This window comes from Microcaecilia unicolor, chromosome 1 (assembly GCF_901765095.1).
Source record: "Microcaecilia unicolor chromosome 1, aMicUni1.1, whole genome shotgun sequence".
In the NCBI taxonomy this organism is placed as follows: Eukaryota; Metazoa; Chordata; class Amphibia; order Gymnophiona; family Siphonopidae; genus Microcaecilia; species Microcaecilia unicolor.
Genome location: NC_044031.1, coordinates 485,563,287 through 485,581,816, shown reverse-complemented (window position 1 = coordinate 485,581,816; position 18,530 = coordinate 485,563,287). Strand labels below are relative to the sequence as shown.

The following is an 18,530-nucleotide window of genomic DNA, read 5'->3' as shown; positions in this document are numbered from 1 at the left end:
ATACAGGTACTTATTTGTACCTGGGGCAATGGAGGGTTAAGTGACTTGCCCAGAGTCACAAGGAGCTGCCTGTGCCTGAAGTGGGAATTGAACTCAGTTCCTCAGTTCCCCAGGACCAGAGTCCACCACCCTAACCACTAGGCCACTCCTCCACATCAATTCAACATCAATTCAAGAATGGGCTAAAGACAACAAATTTGCCTGAACCCAAGTAATACCAAGCTTCTCTAGGTCCCTAACCAGTGGCGTTCCTAGGGCGGCTGACGCCCGGGGCGGATCGCCGATGCGCACCCCTGGGTGCAGCGCCCCCCCCTCGGCGAAACGACACCCCCCGGGTGCATTTTTACCTGCTGGGGGGGGGGGCGCCGCGCGCCTGTCGGCTTCGCTCGTTCCATGCTCCCTCTGCCCCGGAACAGGAAGTAACCTGTTCCGGGGCAGAGGGAGCAAGGAACGAGCGGCGCCGACAGGCGCGTGGCACCCCCCCAGTGGTGTGCACCCGGGGCGGACCGCAACCACCGCCCCCCCCCCCCCCCCCCCCCCCCCCCCCCACCTAGGAACGACACTGTCCCTAACACAAGTGGATACATACCTGACATCAAAATCCCTTTTGGGAAGTATGAACTCCCCCTCAAATCACAAGTCAGGAATCTTGGAATACAGTTAGATTCAACAAATCCCCAATCCAAATCCCCAAATCCAAGCAACTTTCAAGAGCTGCTTCTACTATTTGCGACAGCTACGCTGCCTCTCTCCTTACATCGAGAAGGTAAATCTTATCCCAGTTGTGCATGCCATGGTAACATCGAGACTGGATTACTGCAATGCACTATACAATGGTCTGACTACAAAGGGCTGTACCAGCTCCAGTTGATTCAGAATGCAGCAGCAAGACTCATAGAAGGTTGCAACGTGACCGCATCATACCATTTTTGCAAAAACTTCATTGGCTACCAGTACAATACAGGGCTAAATTTAAAACTCTATGTCTGATCTTCAAGGCCCTGAAAGGAAATGGCCCCAAGTATATAAAGAATAGGATGATCCTCCACACCGCCAAGGACACTAAGGTCCTCCCAAGGACTTTCACTAACTACACCCTCTCCAAAAGACATTACACGATGTGATACCCGCACGCGAGCCTTCTCCGGAGTAGCCCCCACACTCTGGAATGCATTGCCTGAAAGGCTCCGCTTAACACAAGACTATCTCTACTTCAGGAAGCAGGTGAAAGCTTGGCTCTTCAACCAAGCCTTTAATGGAAGAAGTTACTAACTTGTTAGTCTCACTCACACACACACAAGGATTCACTCGGGCTGCACATACTGCAGCGGGACATGTTTATCCACTCCTACCCTATCTGAGATAATATTTAACCATCTCTCTGACCTCACATGCAACTTTCTTCAATCACCTTACTTTCTAATTCTTCCTACTTTCTTACTCATCTATATGTTACAACTTTGTCTTACCCTTCACTACCAATTATAATGTTCTAGTACATATTGTGTTGTCATTGCTAGTATACCATGCCATACTTTGTATTGTTCTTCGAATATTTTTACTGCTCTAATTGCCTATTGCTCATGTTTGATCTATTCTTACTGTACGCCGCCTTGAGTGAATTCTTTCAAAAAGGCGGTAAATAAATCCTAATAAATAAAAATAAATTCACAAAAGTTTGTATGGTTCAGCCTCAATATACATGAAGAACCTCATTGAATTACCCTCAAGTACTGCCTCTAAATCATCTAGACAATATCTTATTCTACATTTCCTGAACTGTAATAAAATAACCTACAAAACAATCCAAACTGCTAACTTTTCCTATCAAGGAACTAAAATTTGGAACTCCTTATCTAAAATCATCAAAAGTACAGATGATTATTTGTTATTCCAAAGTCTATTGAAAACTCACTTCTTTGGTATAGCTTTTAAGGAAATAAGGACCCTTCTCAAATAAACTCATGGCACTAATTTTTACCTCATCCCACTACTGAGGTTTATCCCAGTTAATCCTAGCCCTTACCTTTTTCTTCCATATTTCAATTATTTACATTAAGCGGTTTGTTTACTAAGGTGTGCTATAGACAAGTTAGCATTTTTAACTCATGTCAATGGTTGACTAAACGCTAATGTGCCCATAGGAATATATAGGTGCATTAGCGTTTAACGTGCCTTAACTTTAAAGACACGTTAAAAATGCTAACGCGCCTTAGTAAACATACCCCTAAATCACTAAGTATATAATTACAGTCTGCTCCTAGTTCAAGTTTTATTTGTTGCATTTGAATCCCACATTTTCCCACCAGTTTGCAGGCTCAATGTGGCTTACATTAGGCCATAACGGCGATCGCCATTTCGGGTACAGAATTACAAATGGTATTGCATTAAGGCACATACATGGTACCATAGAATACAAAGTGATAATGCATTTAAGTTCCTAAATAGTCGAGTGTATTATGTCATAAGTTAGATTATCAACTATAGAAAGTTCATTTCCGATATAAGCGATAAAGGTCTAACATTATATGATGTATTTTACTTTGTTAATATATTTTGAACATGTTCATGCTTTTCTAAATGTTATGTAAGCCACACTGAACCAGAGTTCTACTCAGGCTAATGTAGGATATAAATGTCACAAATAAATAAAATAAAAATAAATTTCCTCATGTCTTGAGTACCACAAGCTTACCTAGAAGCCTGCTGTTCCCCCCACCACCACCTCTTTCAAAGTCCAATTTGTAGTAAATAGTAAATCAAAACATAAAAAAGAAAATGTCTTAATATGTTTTGATTTATTTCTATTTATTACCTTTAAAAATGGACTAACACTGCTACAAAAGTGAACCCCTGTTCTGTAAACACACTGATTCTTCTCATTTCAACACATTGCTTTAACTAGTGAGGAAATCCACCTTTTTGCAGTTGTGTTCTTTCTACTACTTAGCATTTCTATAGCGCTGCCAGGGTTACGCAGCACTGTACAAGTTTAAACACGGGGAGGGACAGTCCCTGCTCAAGAGAGCTTACAATCTAACGGTAACATACTACGTAGTCAGTGTAGGTAACAGGATTGGGGAAGGTGGTTAGGCGCCAAAAGCAAGGGAGAACAGATGGGCCTTGAGTAAGGACTTGAAGATGGGCAGGGAGGGCGCATGGCGTATGGGCTCAGGAAGTCTGTTCCAGGCATAAGGTGCTGCGAGGCAGAAGGGGCGGAGTCTGGAGTTAGCGGTGGTGGAGAAGGGTACAGATAGGAGTGATTTGTCCTGAGAGCGGAGGTTACGGGTGGGAACATACGGGGAGAGGAGGGTAGAGAGGTAATGGGGGGCAGCATATTGAGTGCACTTGAAGGTCAATAGGAGAAGCTTGAACTGTATACGGTAGTGGATTGGGAGCCAGTGAAGCGACTTGAGGAGAGGGGTGATATGAGAGTATCGGTTCACGCGGTAGTTAAGACGTGCGGCGGAATTTTGGACAGATTGAAGGGGGGATAGGTGGCTAAGCGGGAGGCCAGCGAGGAGAAGGATGCAATAGTCAAGACGAGAGGTAACGAGCGAGTGGACGAGGGTTCGGGTGGTCTGTTCAGAGAGGAATGGGCGAATTTTGCTAATATTATAGAGGAAGAAGCGACAGGTCTTAGCTGTCTGCTGGATATGGGCAGAGAAGGAGAGGGAGGAATCGAAGATGACTCCGAGATTGCGTGCTGAAGAGACGGGGAGGATGAGGGTGTTGTCAACAGAGACGGAAAGTGGGGGAAGAGGAGAAGAGGGTTTGGGTGGAAAGATAAGGAGCTCAGTCTTTGCCATGTTCAATTTCAGATGCCGGTTGGACATCCAGTCAGCGATGTCGGAAAGGCAGGCTGAAACTTTGGCCTGGGTTTCGACCGTGATGTCGGGAGTGGAGAGGTAAAGCTGGGTGTCATCGGCATAGAGATGGTACTGGAAACCATGTGATGAGCTCAACGAGCCTAGGGAAGAGGTGTATATCGAGAAGAGAAGTGGTCCAAGGACAGATCCTTGAGGAACCCCAACAGAGAGCGGGACGGGGATGGAAGAGAAGCCATTAGAAGATACTCTGAAGGTGCGTTGGGAAAGATACGAGGAGAACCAGGAGAGGACGGAGCCCTGGAACCCAAATGAGGACAGTGTGTCAAGAAGTAAATTATGATTGACGGTATCAAAGGCGGCGGATAGGCCGAGGAGGATGAGGATGGAATAATGGCCTTTGGATTTGGCGAGGAACAGGTCATTGCAGACTTTAGAGAGTGCTGTTTCTGTCGAGTGTAGTGGGCGAAAGCCAGATTGAAGCGGGTCGAGGACAGCCTGAGAGGAAAGGAAGTCGAGGCAACGGCTGTGGACAGCACGTTTAAGTAATTTGGAGAGGAAGGGTAGAAGAGAGATGGGGCGGTAGTTGGAGGGACAGGTGGGGTCAAGTGATGGTTTTTTGAGAAGTGGTGTGACTACTGCGTGCTTGAAGGAGTCAGGGACAGTAGCGGTGGAGAGAGAGAGGTTGAGGATGTGACAGATTGAGGGGTTAACTGTAGGAGAGATGTTGGTAAGCAGATTGGTGGGAATGGGATCTGAGGAACAGGTGGTGCACTTAGAGGAAGAAAGAAGGCTAGCAGTTTCCTCTTCGGTGATCTCAGGGAAGGAGGAAAAGGAAGCCGGGTTAGGTTGGTTGAGGGAGTGGGTTAAGAAGTCACAGGGAGGAGAAGGCTTGGAAGTGAATTCAAGGTTAATCTTCTGCACTTTATCGCGGAAGTGGTCAGCTAGTGTTTGAGGAGAGAGTGAGGGGGGGTGGGAGCGGAGGGTACTTTAAGTAGGGAGTTGAGGGTGGCGAAGAGGCGACGAGGGTTGGAGCCAAGAGAATTGGTTAATTGAGAATAATATTCCTGTTTGGCAAGGAATAGGGAGGACTGGAAGGAGGAAAGCATGAATTTGTAATGGGTGAAGTCTGATAGGGTGCGAGATTTCCTCCAGAGTCGTTCAGCAGATCGGGTGCAGGAGCAAAGGTAACAGATGCAAGGGGTTAACCAGGGCTGAGGATTAGTGCGCTTAGTGGGGCGAGAGACAGATGGTGCTAGGGTATCCAGAGCAGTGGAGAGAGTTTCATTGTAGGTAGAGACAGCCGTGTCGACAGATTCAGAAGACGAGATGGAAGGGAAGAGATTGGAGATGTGGGAGGATAGGGTAGGGGGGTCGACAGCTTGGAGATTCCTGAAGGCCGTGGTTGTAGTTGGGCGAGGTTGAGGGGGAGGGTGATGAAGTGTGAGGGTGATTAGGTGATGATCTGAGATAGGAAGGACTGAGGTGCAGAAATTGGAAGGTGAGCAGGAAGAGAAGAGAACGAGGTCGAGACAATGGCCATCACGGTGAGTAGGGGTGGTAGAGCATAGTCGGTGGTTAAAGGAGGATATCAGAGTGAGGAATTTAGAAGCGTAGGAATTGGATGGGTTGTCAACGTGAATGTTAAAATCACCAAGAATGAGGGATGGAGATGCGGGATCAAGAAAGACGGTGAGCCAAGCGTCGAAGTCAGTAAGGAATGAAGAGAGGGGCTTATCAGGGGGGCGGTAGATGACTGCAACTCTGAGTGGTAATGGGTAGAATAGCCGGATGGAGTGAGCTTCGAAGGACGAGAAGCCGTGAGACTGCGGTAGGAGGAGGGGTTGGAAACTACAGGAGGGTGAGAGAAGTAGCCCGACGCCTCCACCGCGGCCCTCTGGGCGGGGAGTGTGGGAGAAGAGATAGCCTCCATGACAGAGGGCCGCGATGGAGGCAGAGTCATCAGGGGAGAGCCAGGTTTCAGTTAGGGCGAGCAGTTGGAGGGAACGAGAGATGAAGAGATTGTGGGTGAAGGGCAGTTTGTTGCAGATCGAGTGGGCATTCCACAAGGCACATGAGAAGGGGAGGGAAGAGGGGGGGGGAGGAGGGGAATAGAGACGAAGTTGGAGACATCACGGAATCGTTTGCATGGGAAGGAGGAGGACAGGTGGGGGGGGGGGCCTGGATTAGGATTAATGTCTCCCGCGGATAGCAGGAGGAGGAGCAAGAGAGTGCGGAGGAGGGTGGGGGAGGTCGGGTGACGAAGACGGGGTGCACTTAGGAGGAATGGTGAAGGGTTAATGGTAGGAAGGAGGTGTTGGAGATTAAGGGCTAGGAAGGAGGAGGGGGACAAGAGAGATGGTGAGGTGGTGAGGGATGAGGGTGAATAGGGTATTGCCGTAGCGGGCAGGACGGGAGGGAACACAGGTGGGCAATGGGTTCCAGCGGTAGACAGCGGTAAGGGGAGGGGAAAAAGATTAGGAAGGGACAGGGCAAGGAAGAGGATGTGGACAGGGGCCATAAGTAGTGATTGCAGTGTGACAAGTGTAAGTGTAGTGACAGAGAGAAGAGCCGGAGGCTTGGAATTGGAGGGATTGATGGACTGGAGAGTGGGTAAGTCAGCTAGCAGGCGGGTTGGGGCATGCTGGAGCCGATGGACAGGAATGAGCAGGGAGACGCTGGAGAGCAGGTAAGTCAAGGGCTGACAAGTTAGCAGGCGGGCTGGAGCATACTGATGCAGGGGGACAGGAGCGAGCAGGGAGAAACTGGAGAGCAGGTATGTCAATGGCTGGTGAGTTAGCGAGCTAGTAAGCTAGTAGGCAAGTAAGCTGGAGCAGGCAGGCTGGAGCAGGTACTGGCTGACATTTCACGTTTCCCAGCATTCCCTATTCATGCCTCAGCTAAGCTTGGGTTGACAACTAGTTCCATATTCATCAGTCTGTGTCAATACGCTCCCTAGATTTGCCTCAAGCATAAAAAACATAGTTTTGCTTTTTTATTAATCATTCAGTAGAGAGGTGTGGTAGCCGTGTTAGTCCACTCTTAAAGGTTATCAACAGAAATAAAACAAAATAAAACATGGAAAAGAAAATAAGATGATACCTTTTTTATTGGACATAACTTAATACAATCATACAGAAATTCGGAAATCATAACTGGGTAAAACCAGAACTGGATCGCCCTTGCTGGATAAGTTTGGAACCAACTAAAAACTTTATTCTCAACATGAATTCTTACCATAACAACACAATATAAAGCAGTGCAATGAGAATCTACAAGGTGTTTTGGGGGTATTACAATCACAAAGGCTGCCTAAAGTGTAATATAGTTCTACTATAACACGAAAAGGGCAGCTCAGGAACGAGCGCACAGATGTATCACACAAGAAGCGCTGAATGCACAGCGAAAGTGCTGCCCCCATCTCTAACTAGTGGTTCTCACCAAGTCTGATAACAACAGAGACACCCTTAGAAAGGCCATCCTAACAGCCCTCATCCACCTCACTATTGCTCAGTGGGAACATTCCGATTAATCTGAACTAAACGGAAAGAATCAATAAATAAAACCTTTATCTGCACAGCTCTGCTCACTTCACTCCCCCCGCCAGTCTTCCAATGCTCTACGAAAGTTTCGCGCCAAACGGCCCACGTGACTGTCCTTCGCGGGGTTTTCTGCCAATAGCAAAGCCGGAAAATACTTTGGGCACACTTAGAAAACTTAGATGGGGGTACCCGGAAAAGAACAGCCCAAATAGGTTTAGTGATCGGTGTTACTGTTCAGCCTCTAAAAGCTATTATGTATTTTGGGGAAACACATTATACGCATAAAAGTTATGTGGTGAAAAAGTGTTTGTTTTTTTAAAGCGTAATAGAGTATCACTGCATTCTCCCCCACCCATCATTAGTAGGTTTTATTTTCGTATCTCGCGAGTTTCGCGGGAAAACTGAAGAAACGTTTAGGGATGCCCACAAGAAGAAACCAAATAACTGTGGAAGATTTGCACGTCTTTCTCGATATTTCTTTTCAACTGTTAGTCACTACCTAACACTTTCTAAATAAAAGAAAATTGTATTGGTACTAGTCACAAAAAAAGAAGCCAAAGCTAGCATTTTCTGGAGCATAGCCAGTTTGTTTCACATCGGCTTTGGTGTGTCCCCCCCCCCCCCCATGTCAAATGAATAAGCTCGAGTAGGCGTGTCCTTTTGGGTCGCCGACGCCTACTCGCCTGACTGAAGTCACGTGACCGGAACTTTTTTGTGTGGTTTCTAATCTATGCGCCCGCCGGAGCTGTATTGGAAGTGTGTGCAGTGATGTCGGTTCCCGGCGTTGGTGGTGATTCGGCAGTAGGGGTTCAGGGTTCTCTGCTTCGGTTGCATGCGTCCCTCAGCAGCAAGGATCCGGGCCTGGAGGCCCCGGTGGCGCAGAGTCTTATACGCAGCCTGGGCGAGGAGTGTGTTACCAGCAGCGGTGACAGTGTGTTGGGTGCGTAGAGGGACCAGGGTTCAGTAATGTAGTGAGAGCTCGACAAGTGTTTGGGCCGTGCTGCCTCAATTCATTCTGCTGTATCTCGGGTCCAGTGGCGTAGCCAGACTGCCAATTTTGGATGGGCCTGAACCCAAAGTGGGTGGGCACAAAATTTTCTCTCTACCCCCCTCCCCCAACAAAATTTAGTCACGCTAATCAGATGCATTTGTCACACAGGGTAAAGTGCTGCTTTTCAGTGCATCAGATTTCAGAAAATTTATTTAATAGCCTAACACCCTTTTCAATGAGCTTTCAGAGGCCAAAACCTCCTGCCTCAGGTCAGTATAATGCTGTTACGGTATCCTCGCCTGACCTAAGGAAGGAAGTATTGGTCTCTGAAACTTCATTAACACAGGTACCATATTACTTTATCCTAAATTAAAAATAAAATTATTTTCTTTACCTTTCTTGTATGGCCATTTACTTTTTCTCATTGTGTTGCTCCCAGTCTCTAGATTTTGCTTTCCTTCGTTTTCGCTCAACTCTTCTGCCACGGTTTCCTGGCCATTTCTCATTTTCTCTCCTTTTTCTTTGCGTTCTTCAATATTTTTCTGCCTCTCTCTCTCTGTCCTGATTTAATTCATTCTTACTATCCATTCTTTAATTTCCTTCATCTACTTATGGCTTTTCATCTTTTTCTCACCCTTGTTCTCCCCATGCCCCTTCCTCTTATTCTCCAGTCTTTCACTACTCTCCTTTTCCATCCAGCAGCTCTCTTCTTTCTCTCCCCATCCTTCCAGTCTCCCCTCTCTCTCCCCATCCTTCCAGTAGTCTCCCCTCTTTCTTTCTGCATCCTTCCGTCCAGTGTCACCTCTTTCTCCCTACCCTTCCATCAAGCGTCTTCCCTCTTTCTCTCCCCATCCTTCCATCCATCTATCCTCTCTCCTGATCCTTCCATCTAATGTCTCTCTCCCTCTTTCTAACCAGTGTCTCTGTATCACTCTACCCTTTTCTGTTCAGTGTCCCTTCTCTCTCCACATCCTTCCAGTCTCTCACCTTTCTCTGCATCCTTCCAGTCTCTCCCCTTTCTCTCCCCATCCTTCCATCCAGAGTCTCTCTCCCCATCCATCCGTTTTCCCTCTTTCTCTCCCCATCCTTCCATCTGTTTTCTATCTTTTCTCCCCATCCTTCCATGTTTTCCCTCATTCTCTGCCATCCTTCCATCTGTTTTCCCTCTTTTCTCCCCATCCTTCCATGTTTTCCCTCATTCTCCCCATCCTTCCATGTTTCCCTCTTTCTCCCCATCCTTCCATGTTTTCCCTCATTCTCTGCCATCCTTCCATTTGTTTTCCCTCTTTTCTCCCCATCCTTCCATGTTTTCCCTCTTTCTCCCCATCCTTCCATGTTTTCCCCTCTTTCTCTGCCATCCTTCCATCTGTTTTCCCTCTTTCTCACCATCCTTCCATGTTTTCCCTCTTTTCTTCGACGAGGCCCGCCCTGCATGCCAGCGCTAGCTCCCATTGCCGGCCACTGCTGCTTTTCCTGTTGAGCAGCAGGGCCGGCGCTACAAAAAGAAGAAGCGTTAACGGCGCTAAGGACCGTAGGACGAGAAATGTTAAAAAAAAAAAAAAAAAAGCGCGGCACCGGCAGGCACTGTCTCGGCAGCCTTGAGGCATTGGCTGCTGGCTCGCAGGCTCCTCCCGCAGACGGGAGGAGCCTGCGAGCCAGCAGCATATGCCTCAGCAGCCAATGCCTCAAGGCTGCCGAGACAGTGCCTGCCGGTGCCGCGCTTTTTTTTTTTTTTTAACATTTCTCGTGCTTAGCGCCGTTAGCGCTTCTTCTTTTTGTAGCGCCGGCCCTGCTGCTCAACAAGAAAAGCAGCAGTGGCCGGCAATGGGTGCTGGGGCTGGCGCTGGGCGGGCCTGGGCTGAAATTGGGTGGGCCTGGGCCCACCCAGGCCCACCCGTAGCTACGCCACTGCTCGGGTCTATATGATGCACACATGTTAACGATTCCCACACATACAAAATGGGGAGGGGTCCTTTGGTGAATCTATTTCTGTAACAGTCAAAACTGCTAAAGAACTCTTCTTACTAGTGATTGGTCGTTCTGCACCAAATCCAAAAGGTGACATGGCAGGGGCATAGCCAGACCTTGAGGTGAGAGGAGGCCAGAGCCCGAGGTGGGGGTGGGTGGGGGGCACATTTTGGTCACTGCTCCTCTGTCTCCTCCCCTCCGCTGTACATGTTGGCTGGTGGGGGTCCCCAACCCTTGCCAGCTGAACCACCGCTGCTGCAAATACCTTGGCTGGCAGGGGTCCTTAACCTCTGCCAGCAGAAGACTTCATACAGCGCTGGTCTGTTGCGCCGCCGCATTGCCTGCCCTGCTCTCTCTTCCCCTCGTGTCGTGCACGCTCCTTTTAGTGAAACTGAGTATGCTCAATTTCACTAAAAGGAGTGTGTTTGACATGAGGTGAAGAGAGAGCAAGGGCAGGCAATGCGTCGGCGCTGCCACCGCCGCAGACCAGCGCTGGATGAAGTCTTCAACTGGTGGGGATTGGGGACCCCCGCCAGCCAACCAGAGGCCCAGAACAAATTTGGAAGGCCCAGGCCCCCGTGGCCCCACCTAGCTATGCCACTGTGACATGGTGGACTGTACTGTTCTCTTATCTGCATGGTGCTAAGATCTATTCCTGCTAGTCTCGCTCATCATTTAAACGTTCTTTGCTAATAGTATTGATCTCTGACCAGGGATAGCAAACAGTGGCGTGTGGTGTCATTTATAGCAAAGGATTCAGTAGATGTACTAAACATTTGTGCAATGCATACCCTTAACTAAGGTTAATGTACTTGCTGTTTGTGCAGAACAGGCACGTTTTGGTCTTTCTGAGAGTCACCTATAACATTTGCCACTTTTCCTTTTGACTTGTGTGTTGATTTGAAGAAACTTAAGTTCTGTATCACCATCATCGCTCCAAATCTATCCTTCACAGTTATACACAGATTGATGACTAGCATTGTTCCCATTCCTCACAAACATTAAAAAATATTAAGCCATATCTTAAAGGAGGTAGAAATGGTGGGTGCGTGGGCTATATGAGCCTAAAGAAATAGCGCAGGATGAGGTGGCATGAGACCATTGACAAACTTGGAGGGAGGGGCGAGAAGGAACATAGAGGTGTATTTTCCAAGCACAGATGTACAAAGTTCTGTAGTAACGTATGGAACTCTGTAAGTCTGTAAGTCTAAATGCTTTGAAAAGGAACCCTGTTGTCTCACAAGCTCGGTGTTTCTTGGTTTGGTTCCCTAGTCAAACATATTTGTGCCCCCTCCCCCCCCATATGGAACTCCTCCCCCCTCCCACCATCATGTCACCTCTCCAAAAATAGCAGCAAAAACCACACGGCCTAGCAGTGAGTATGATAACATTATAGTTTGTGAGTGAGCATGGGGACTATGCAAGCACATGCTTAATGGTTAGAGTTGAAGAGCTGCCAAGTTTCCGAGTTCCAGAAGGGAAATTTTGAGCCATAGATTTCTGCAACCCTATCCTGGTACATTATGGGACCTGAAGTGCTGATTTCAGTGGTGGTATCAGGGACTACAAAGAGAGCATGGAACTGGGATATAAGTTCAAAAATAAGATTGACCAAAAAGTCTCTCTCCTGAGCTAGGTACTTGGTAGTTCTACAGCAGTAGGCTGAAAACCAGGGAAGCTGGGCAAGTCACTTTCAGTCTCTATTGCCTCTGATACAAACTAGAAATTCCAAGAGTGGACTGCCAGAAAGAGTGAGATTTAAGGGCAATGTGTCCGAGATATACATTTACAAAGTTTACATGTGAAAAAAGGTTTACAAGTGTAAAAAGCAAAATAAAATAATTTAGCTTTTTTCGATGCTTCTGAAGGAATGTAGGCAGAGTGGAGGCAGCATTAAGAAAGTGTTCAAAGGAATTTGCCCAAGTAATTTAACAGTTAACGGTAAATTCCATGGACTGAAAATTTCTCTTTAATGAACTTCTTCACTCCAGCCCAGATTTTCAAAGGGAAACTTTATCCCCACCAGAGATATTGAATAAATAAGTGCATATTTGTGTGCCTAGTCATGCATCTTATGTTTATATAATCCTTTCAAGAAATCCAGTTAATCGTTTAACTTATTAGTGGAACATAACCATAGAGGCATGGTATGATCGCATTTTCAATATGGTAATACTAGGGCCCAGCTAAGGAACAGGCTATTTTGAGTTAGTCTTCCCTGGACCAAGCTTGCTTTTCTTGTGCCATCACTATCCAGCAGGTAGGCAATGTCCTAAAAGGTGGAGGATAAAGGATTTTTTTTTTCTTTAACATTTATATCACACATTATCCCGAGCAAAGTTGGGTTCAATGTGGCTTACATTTGAAAATACAGTGAAACAGAATAATAGAATTCAGTTATATCATGGGAACAAATAGATGGATATGTCTGAAACATTTAGCAAAGTTGAGATTAGCATATATACCCAACTGGGCATTTAAAAGTTTGTCCTTCAATGGTGCCACATGTTCAGAAATCATAGCCATGACTTGAGTCGGGGAATTTCCAAATTTTTAGAATCCTGAAAACATCCAGACAGTTAGCAATCTTAGTCTTCTGAATCCTGAGCATATCTGATGTATTCCCGCCTATACTGAAACAGGAAGTTGCATCAGAGGGACGGCTGTGGGGCCAACATGAGCAGTGTGTATTAGTTGCTGCTCGCTGCTGGTGAAAATCTGCTATTTAACAGGTGTGCGGGGGGGGGGGGGGGATGTTTGAGAGACTATATGGCATGCAGGCAAGAGAGGGACAGACCAAATCACTTGTGGGACAGGGTGGAGTTCTGCCCACCCAAAATTGGGTGTCTGGCTACGCCCCTGAGTTGAAGCCAATTAGGTTAGTTTGTTTCCCCTTCCTGCACAGCTGTCATCTAGTACACTGAAAACAAAGCAAGCAAACCTATGAGCTGCTGCTCATTTGATGTGTTTTTGGTCTGTGGGTGCTTTCTAGGAAGTGTGTGGTCCCAGTGTCCTTAGAAATTACTGGGGATCAACTTTAGAGTGGGAGACTCGCCCAGAGGCAAGCGGGATCCAGTCGGTGGTAGGAGGGTGGTAGTGTAGAGCACATGTCCAGGTACAGGTGGGCCTGAGCAGTGCTAGGGACAGACCCTCCAGGTGGGTGTAGGTTAACCCTAGGTGGGTGCTAGGTGTTCTGTGACAGGATCCTTAATTTGGCATTCCTTTTCACAATTTTAAATTTTGTTTTTAAACCACTCTGATCTGCCCATCAAGAATGGAATAAACCCATTTTTGGATCATGTGGTCAGTAATGTGCATGAAGATTGCTTGTTAACTGCACTTCTGCCCATGGTGGTTTTCTGCATTCGCCCCTCATTGGGCAACTGGCTGTTATCTGTGTCCTTATTGCTCACCAGTTCCATACCTTCCACTTGATGTGCTGTATGTCTGAAACTAATCTCTTGAGTTTGTGCATCTTGTCCCCTCTTGCCATTTACAAATTCAGTATAAAGCTCTAGTTGTTGAGATTGCTTTAAACATGTGTTTATAAAAAAATATACTATCTGTAGACTGACTGTGTATGGTTGACTAGTTTTTAAGCTTCAGTGAGCAGGGGCCATCTTTTATATGGATCTGTACAGTGTTCAGTAAAGCTTCAGAAATGAGTAGTTAAGTTTGTCTGGCAGGCTGTGATTGGCAAGATCTGTCTGGTAGCACACAAGTTTGGTAATTAACTAGAAGTCCTAGCAAACATACAAACACTTTTGGGCCTGTTTGGCTGGGGCTGACCAGTAGTGAGAGCTTTTTGGATCCCCTTATATGGATAGAATTGGCAAGTCATGGGGAGTGTATGCTTGGGCTGGCATGTGTGCTTACCCTGTCACAAAATTCTGGTGGTTATGGCACAACTCTCAGGCCTCATGGGAGTGGACTGAGTAGCTGGTTGGAGCTGTCTGCTTTGCTATTCAGGGGGGGGGGGGGGTAGAGTGTTCGCTTAGGAATAGGGAGTGGAGGGTTGGGTGCAAGGCAAGCTGGCATTCAGTGAACTTCACCTGATGTCAGCTAGTACATAAATGATGATTTTTGTCAGGCTGGTGGAGTTGGAGTCAGTATAAATGTACCCACTCTGACTCCAGCTTCAAAATAAAAATTATAATATATGGTAAATTTATCATTTCATACTTTATTTTTTTTGCTCATGTTCTCTGTTCAGATTTCAGATTAATATTTTGTGGTCTATTAGTCCTAATTTTGGACAGAAAGAAATATCCTATGTTTCTGTAATCAAAATTTTCTTAGATTTTTCACTGCCACGGAACCTAAAAGCGACCTATGAACTGACCAACTTCCGCAAATAACTGAAGACCCATCTCTTCGACAAGATATACCACAAAGACCAAAACTTGTGAAACCCCCACACATATCTAGCAATGTTAAGAATGCCTTATGTCATGTTACTATCTTGTTTTCCATTACCATGCTATCCAAACTACTTCTGTAACACTAAATGTCAATTCTCCTCTCATTTCCACAATCCATGATCTATTGTAAGCCACATTGAGCCTGCAAAGAGGTGGGATAATGTGGGATACAAATGCAATAAATAAAATAAAATAATACATTTATTTTACATAGTAGGAGTAGGCATCATCTAAGGTTTGGTTTACTGACTCCCTAGCCCTGAATTTTTATAGAAAAGTCATTGTACTTGTTACCCTAGCTCTCCAGGGCTTTCTTGGTCTTAATGTCAGTGAATGCCTTGGTTGTTGCCCCTGTATAACACTGTCCAGTCTCTTTCTGCTGTTCTAACCTTACCTTCTTGTGTCCTGCTGCCTCGGTAATGTGCATGGATTATGGAATGCAGATACGCTCTTAGCCAAGCTGATGCATACTGTAGATTTTTTCCCCCCCAATCAGTACTCTTCCATTGTCATTTTTGTTTTCCTTTTTATTTTATAACCTTTCATATTTCAGCTCATTTGTGTGTTTCAGAAGTATTAGCCCGTTATGAAAGGTTGAATCAATGCATCATTTTCACTGCAGTGGGAATAAAATTGATTAACGTTTGTAGCCATATGAATTCCAGGAAAAGAGAGGCTACTTGAGAAGTTATGACAGTTTTTTGCAAAATATAATTTACTAGCTGGTGTTTGTGGAAATTCCCCAGAGGCTGTTTAGATCCCTTCCCCTCAGCCTGCTGAGCATTCATGGTAGAGTGTGTACAGGTTGGGGTTGGTCATGTTAAGTCAAGACTGGTGCATGTGTTGGGAGAGGCAGAGGACCATATATTGTGCATCCAAGGCCATTATGGGAATAATTTATTTTTCTTGTTCTTTTTTTAAACCTGTGGAATAGGGCTTTTATAAAATTTACTCCAGGGGTTATGCGTGTATAAAGTGACATAGTAAAGTGGAGGGGCATTTTTGAAAGGTTGCCCAAGTCAGAATTTGGACATATTTATTATAATGTCCACCCCCTCCCCCCAATCCATCTTGTAGCCATACATTGGGGTTTCCTGTTCAAAAATACGTGAGAACATCCAGAATGAACAGCCATTTTACAAACAGAAACATCCAAATTAACACCAAATATCTAGGGACAAAAATGTCTGGCAGCAATTTTACAGAAATAGCCACACAGACATCCTTGCAGAGCAGAGAGGCAGGGGGGAAAATTCCCCAGGCTTGACCTCCAGGGGGGGGGGCCCAGCACCAGACCCTGGGGTCTTTTTCTCTCCTACTGTTATCGGGAGCCGGTCCCGGCACACTGGAGCAGGTGAGAGACAGACCGCGGCACAGGGCCCCCCTTGTAGGCCAGGGAGGAGCAGATGCACTGACGCCTCCACGGGGGGGGGGGGGGGGGGGGATGCTAGGATCTGGTGGAAGCTCGAGAGTGAGTGAGGAGCAGCAGCAGCGGTGGCTACGCTCTGGTTTGGGCCTGAGCTGCGTCCCGAGTGGTGTAGGGGTGGGGGGCCCAGCAGCGTCCCTGCCCCGTACTCGTCTCTGTCTCTCGGTGACCCTGCAGAGGGGCAGCCTAGTGATCAGTGCAGTGGACTGTAAACCAGGGCACCAGGTTCATATCCCCCTCACAAATCTTATTTAAAACCCTGAGCCCTCCAGTAATAGGGAAATACTACTGTACCTGACCACACCACCTCAATAGCTTTCAGGCTTGCAGGTTTCATAAATATTTAGGTGCAGTGAATATATATCTGTTTATGGAGGGTTCACAATTTAAAGGGGGAAGGAAGAGAGAATTGAACTTGGGTGTCCTGATTCATGGTGCACTGTACTGATCACAGTCCTGCTTTGTTCAGAAATCCCATAGTATTTGATGCTATCATAGAGCTTGGTTTTCCTTTCCAGTTTCACTTTCAGGGAAGAGGGAGGGGGACAGCAACCACTGGGGGATTATGGGTGATACCTTAATTCCTCTAGTGGTCAGCTGCTCAATCAGAGCATCTTTTTGTACCGTAGACATGACTGAAACATCCTATATAATAATTCTCACCTCCAACGTTCGAATGTACCTGGGACCGTGCCTCCCTCGGAGGTGGTCTGCTAGGCAGGCACGCACTGACGTCAGTGACAGCTGATACCAAAGCAAGGGGAGGAGTAGGGAAACACACAGAGCGTGTTTCCCTACTCCTCCCCCTATCTGGGAATCAGCTGTCATTGTGCTGCTCCCTGCCACTTCGGAGCAAGTGGCAGGGAGCGGGTCAACACAGACCCCCCCCTCGCCCACCGAGTTCCATACTCCACCCTCCCTCCGATTACGATTACAAGAACCCCCTCCCCCGCGTTACGGCCACTGGACCCCCCTTCCTCGACACTGTTGACCCCCCCCCTTCGGTTCAAGTTCCTCTGTGTGCGTCTGACGTCAAAGGGGGTCGACAGGGTCGCGGAAGGTGGGGGTGCAAACGGAGGGAGGGCACAGTCTGGAATAGCGAGGGAGGGTGGGGGATGGCCTTGCTAGCGCCCGTTTCCTTCCCTTTTGAAACAGGCATTTTTTACTAGTGTCTAAATAAAAATGTCCTTGATATTTCTTCCCGTTCAATTATCATTGTTATATGTCCTAACTTTGGGCCCTCTAGTCCTGTTCCACAATACGCTTCCCCTCCTTTGCTATTTGGATGAACTACAGTGTAGGACGTCCAAATTCTGCCGTTCTAAAATCACAGTTTGGACTTTTTTTTTTTTTTTCCATTTTGAGACATCTATGTGTTTTGAAAATGAACTGGAAAGCAAGAACGTCACACAAAGATGGAAGAGCCAAACCACCACTACAAAAAATCACAAGGAAAAGCAGGAGAGCAGGGTGTACAATGAGTTTCAACAGCAAGAAACCAGAAGCACTTGAGTCCAGTAGAGAAGTTTATTGTAGCAAATATACCAGTAAGACTCAACACTGCCATATTTCGGTATTTCCACTTGTGGCAGGAGTCCGTGGATATGCATCTAATTAGAATTGGAAGCAAATAATACTCTTCAAAACTCAGGGTGGTATTCATACCTGACAGCAGAAAGTGCACCTTGTGCCAGAAGTACATCTATGCGTCTGGTGTATTTGCCACAGTAAACATTTATTGGACTCAAGCGCTTCTGGTTTCTTGCTGTTGGAAGAGTCATCATACAACCCTACTCCCCTGTTCTTTGAAAATGAACGTCATAGTAACATAGTAGATAACAGCATATAAAGACCTGAATTCTGCCCAACATTTCACACTGATTATCATAACAGAAAGGCTGCCTTTAGTGATTCAGATGTGTATTTCATTTTGTACTGCAAATTATACTGTGAAACCTACTGACTGAACCTTACAGCGTAAGTTAGGCACACGGCACATGCCTCGGATCCAAATGTTTTGGGGGGGGGGGGCCCTGTAAGATACTGGTAAAGTTGCAAAGTATGCACATAAATGTATAGCAGCTTCTGAGCAAATGTAAATGTACATTGGTACGTATGTTTGTTCAGGTTTTGTGAGGCTGTTTTTGTAGCCCTAAAATAGGCACCTACCTGAGCTTTCTACCTAGGTGACCTGTTATAATTTTATCCGCCACCCCACACGTATATAGATACGTGCATTGTGCTTTTGTTTTCACACGCTATTTCCAGCATGGTTCTTGTTTTTTTTTTTTTTTTTAATCTTTCTTTTTTTGTGATTTATATTTATAGTATTTGTTTTTTAAATAAAGAGTACTC

General features: G+C 46.3%; 2 protein-coding genes across 2 annotated transcripts in view; one reads left to right on the top strand and one right to left on the bottom strand.

Annotated features, from left to right (window-relative positions):
- The window catches only part of MCM4 (minichromosome maintenance complex component 4), a 49,818-nt gene extending 41,959 nt beyond the window's left edge, over window positions 1-7,859 (bottom strand). Inside the window, exon 1 of the mRNA XM_030214171.1 lies at window positions 7,400-7,859. The gene's annotated coding sequence lies outside the window, so the exon portion shown is untranslated. The remainder of the gene's footprint in view (window positions 1-7,399) is intronic.
- Window positions 7,860-8,120: 261 nt separating this feature from the next.
- The window catches only part of PRKDC (protein kinase, DNA-activated, catalytic subunit), a 490,177-nt gene continuing 479,767 nt past the window's right edge, over window positions 8,121-18,530 (top strand). The window contains exon 1 of the mRNA XM_030214157.1: window positions 8,121-8,309. Coding sequence (XP_030070017.1) covers window positions 8,138-8,309 — 172 coding nt within the window. The 5' untranslated portion in view covers window positions 8,121-8,137. The remainder of the gene's footprint in view (window positions 8,310-18,530) is intronic.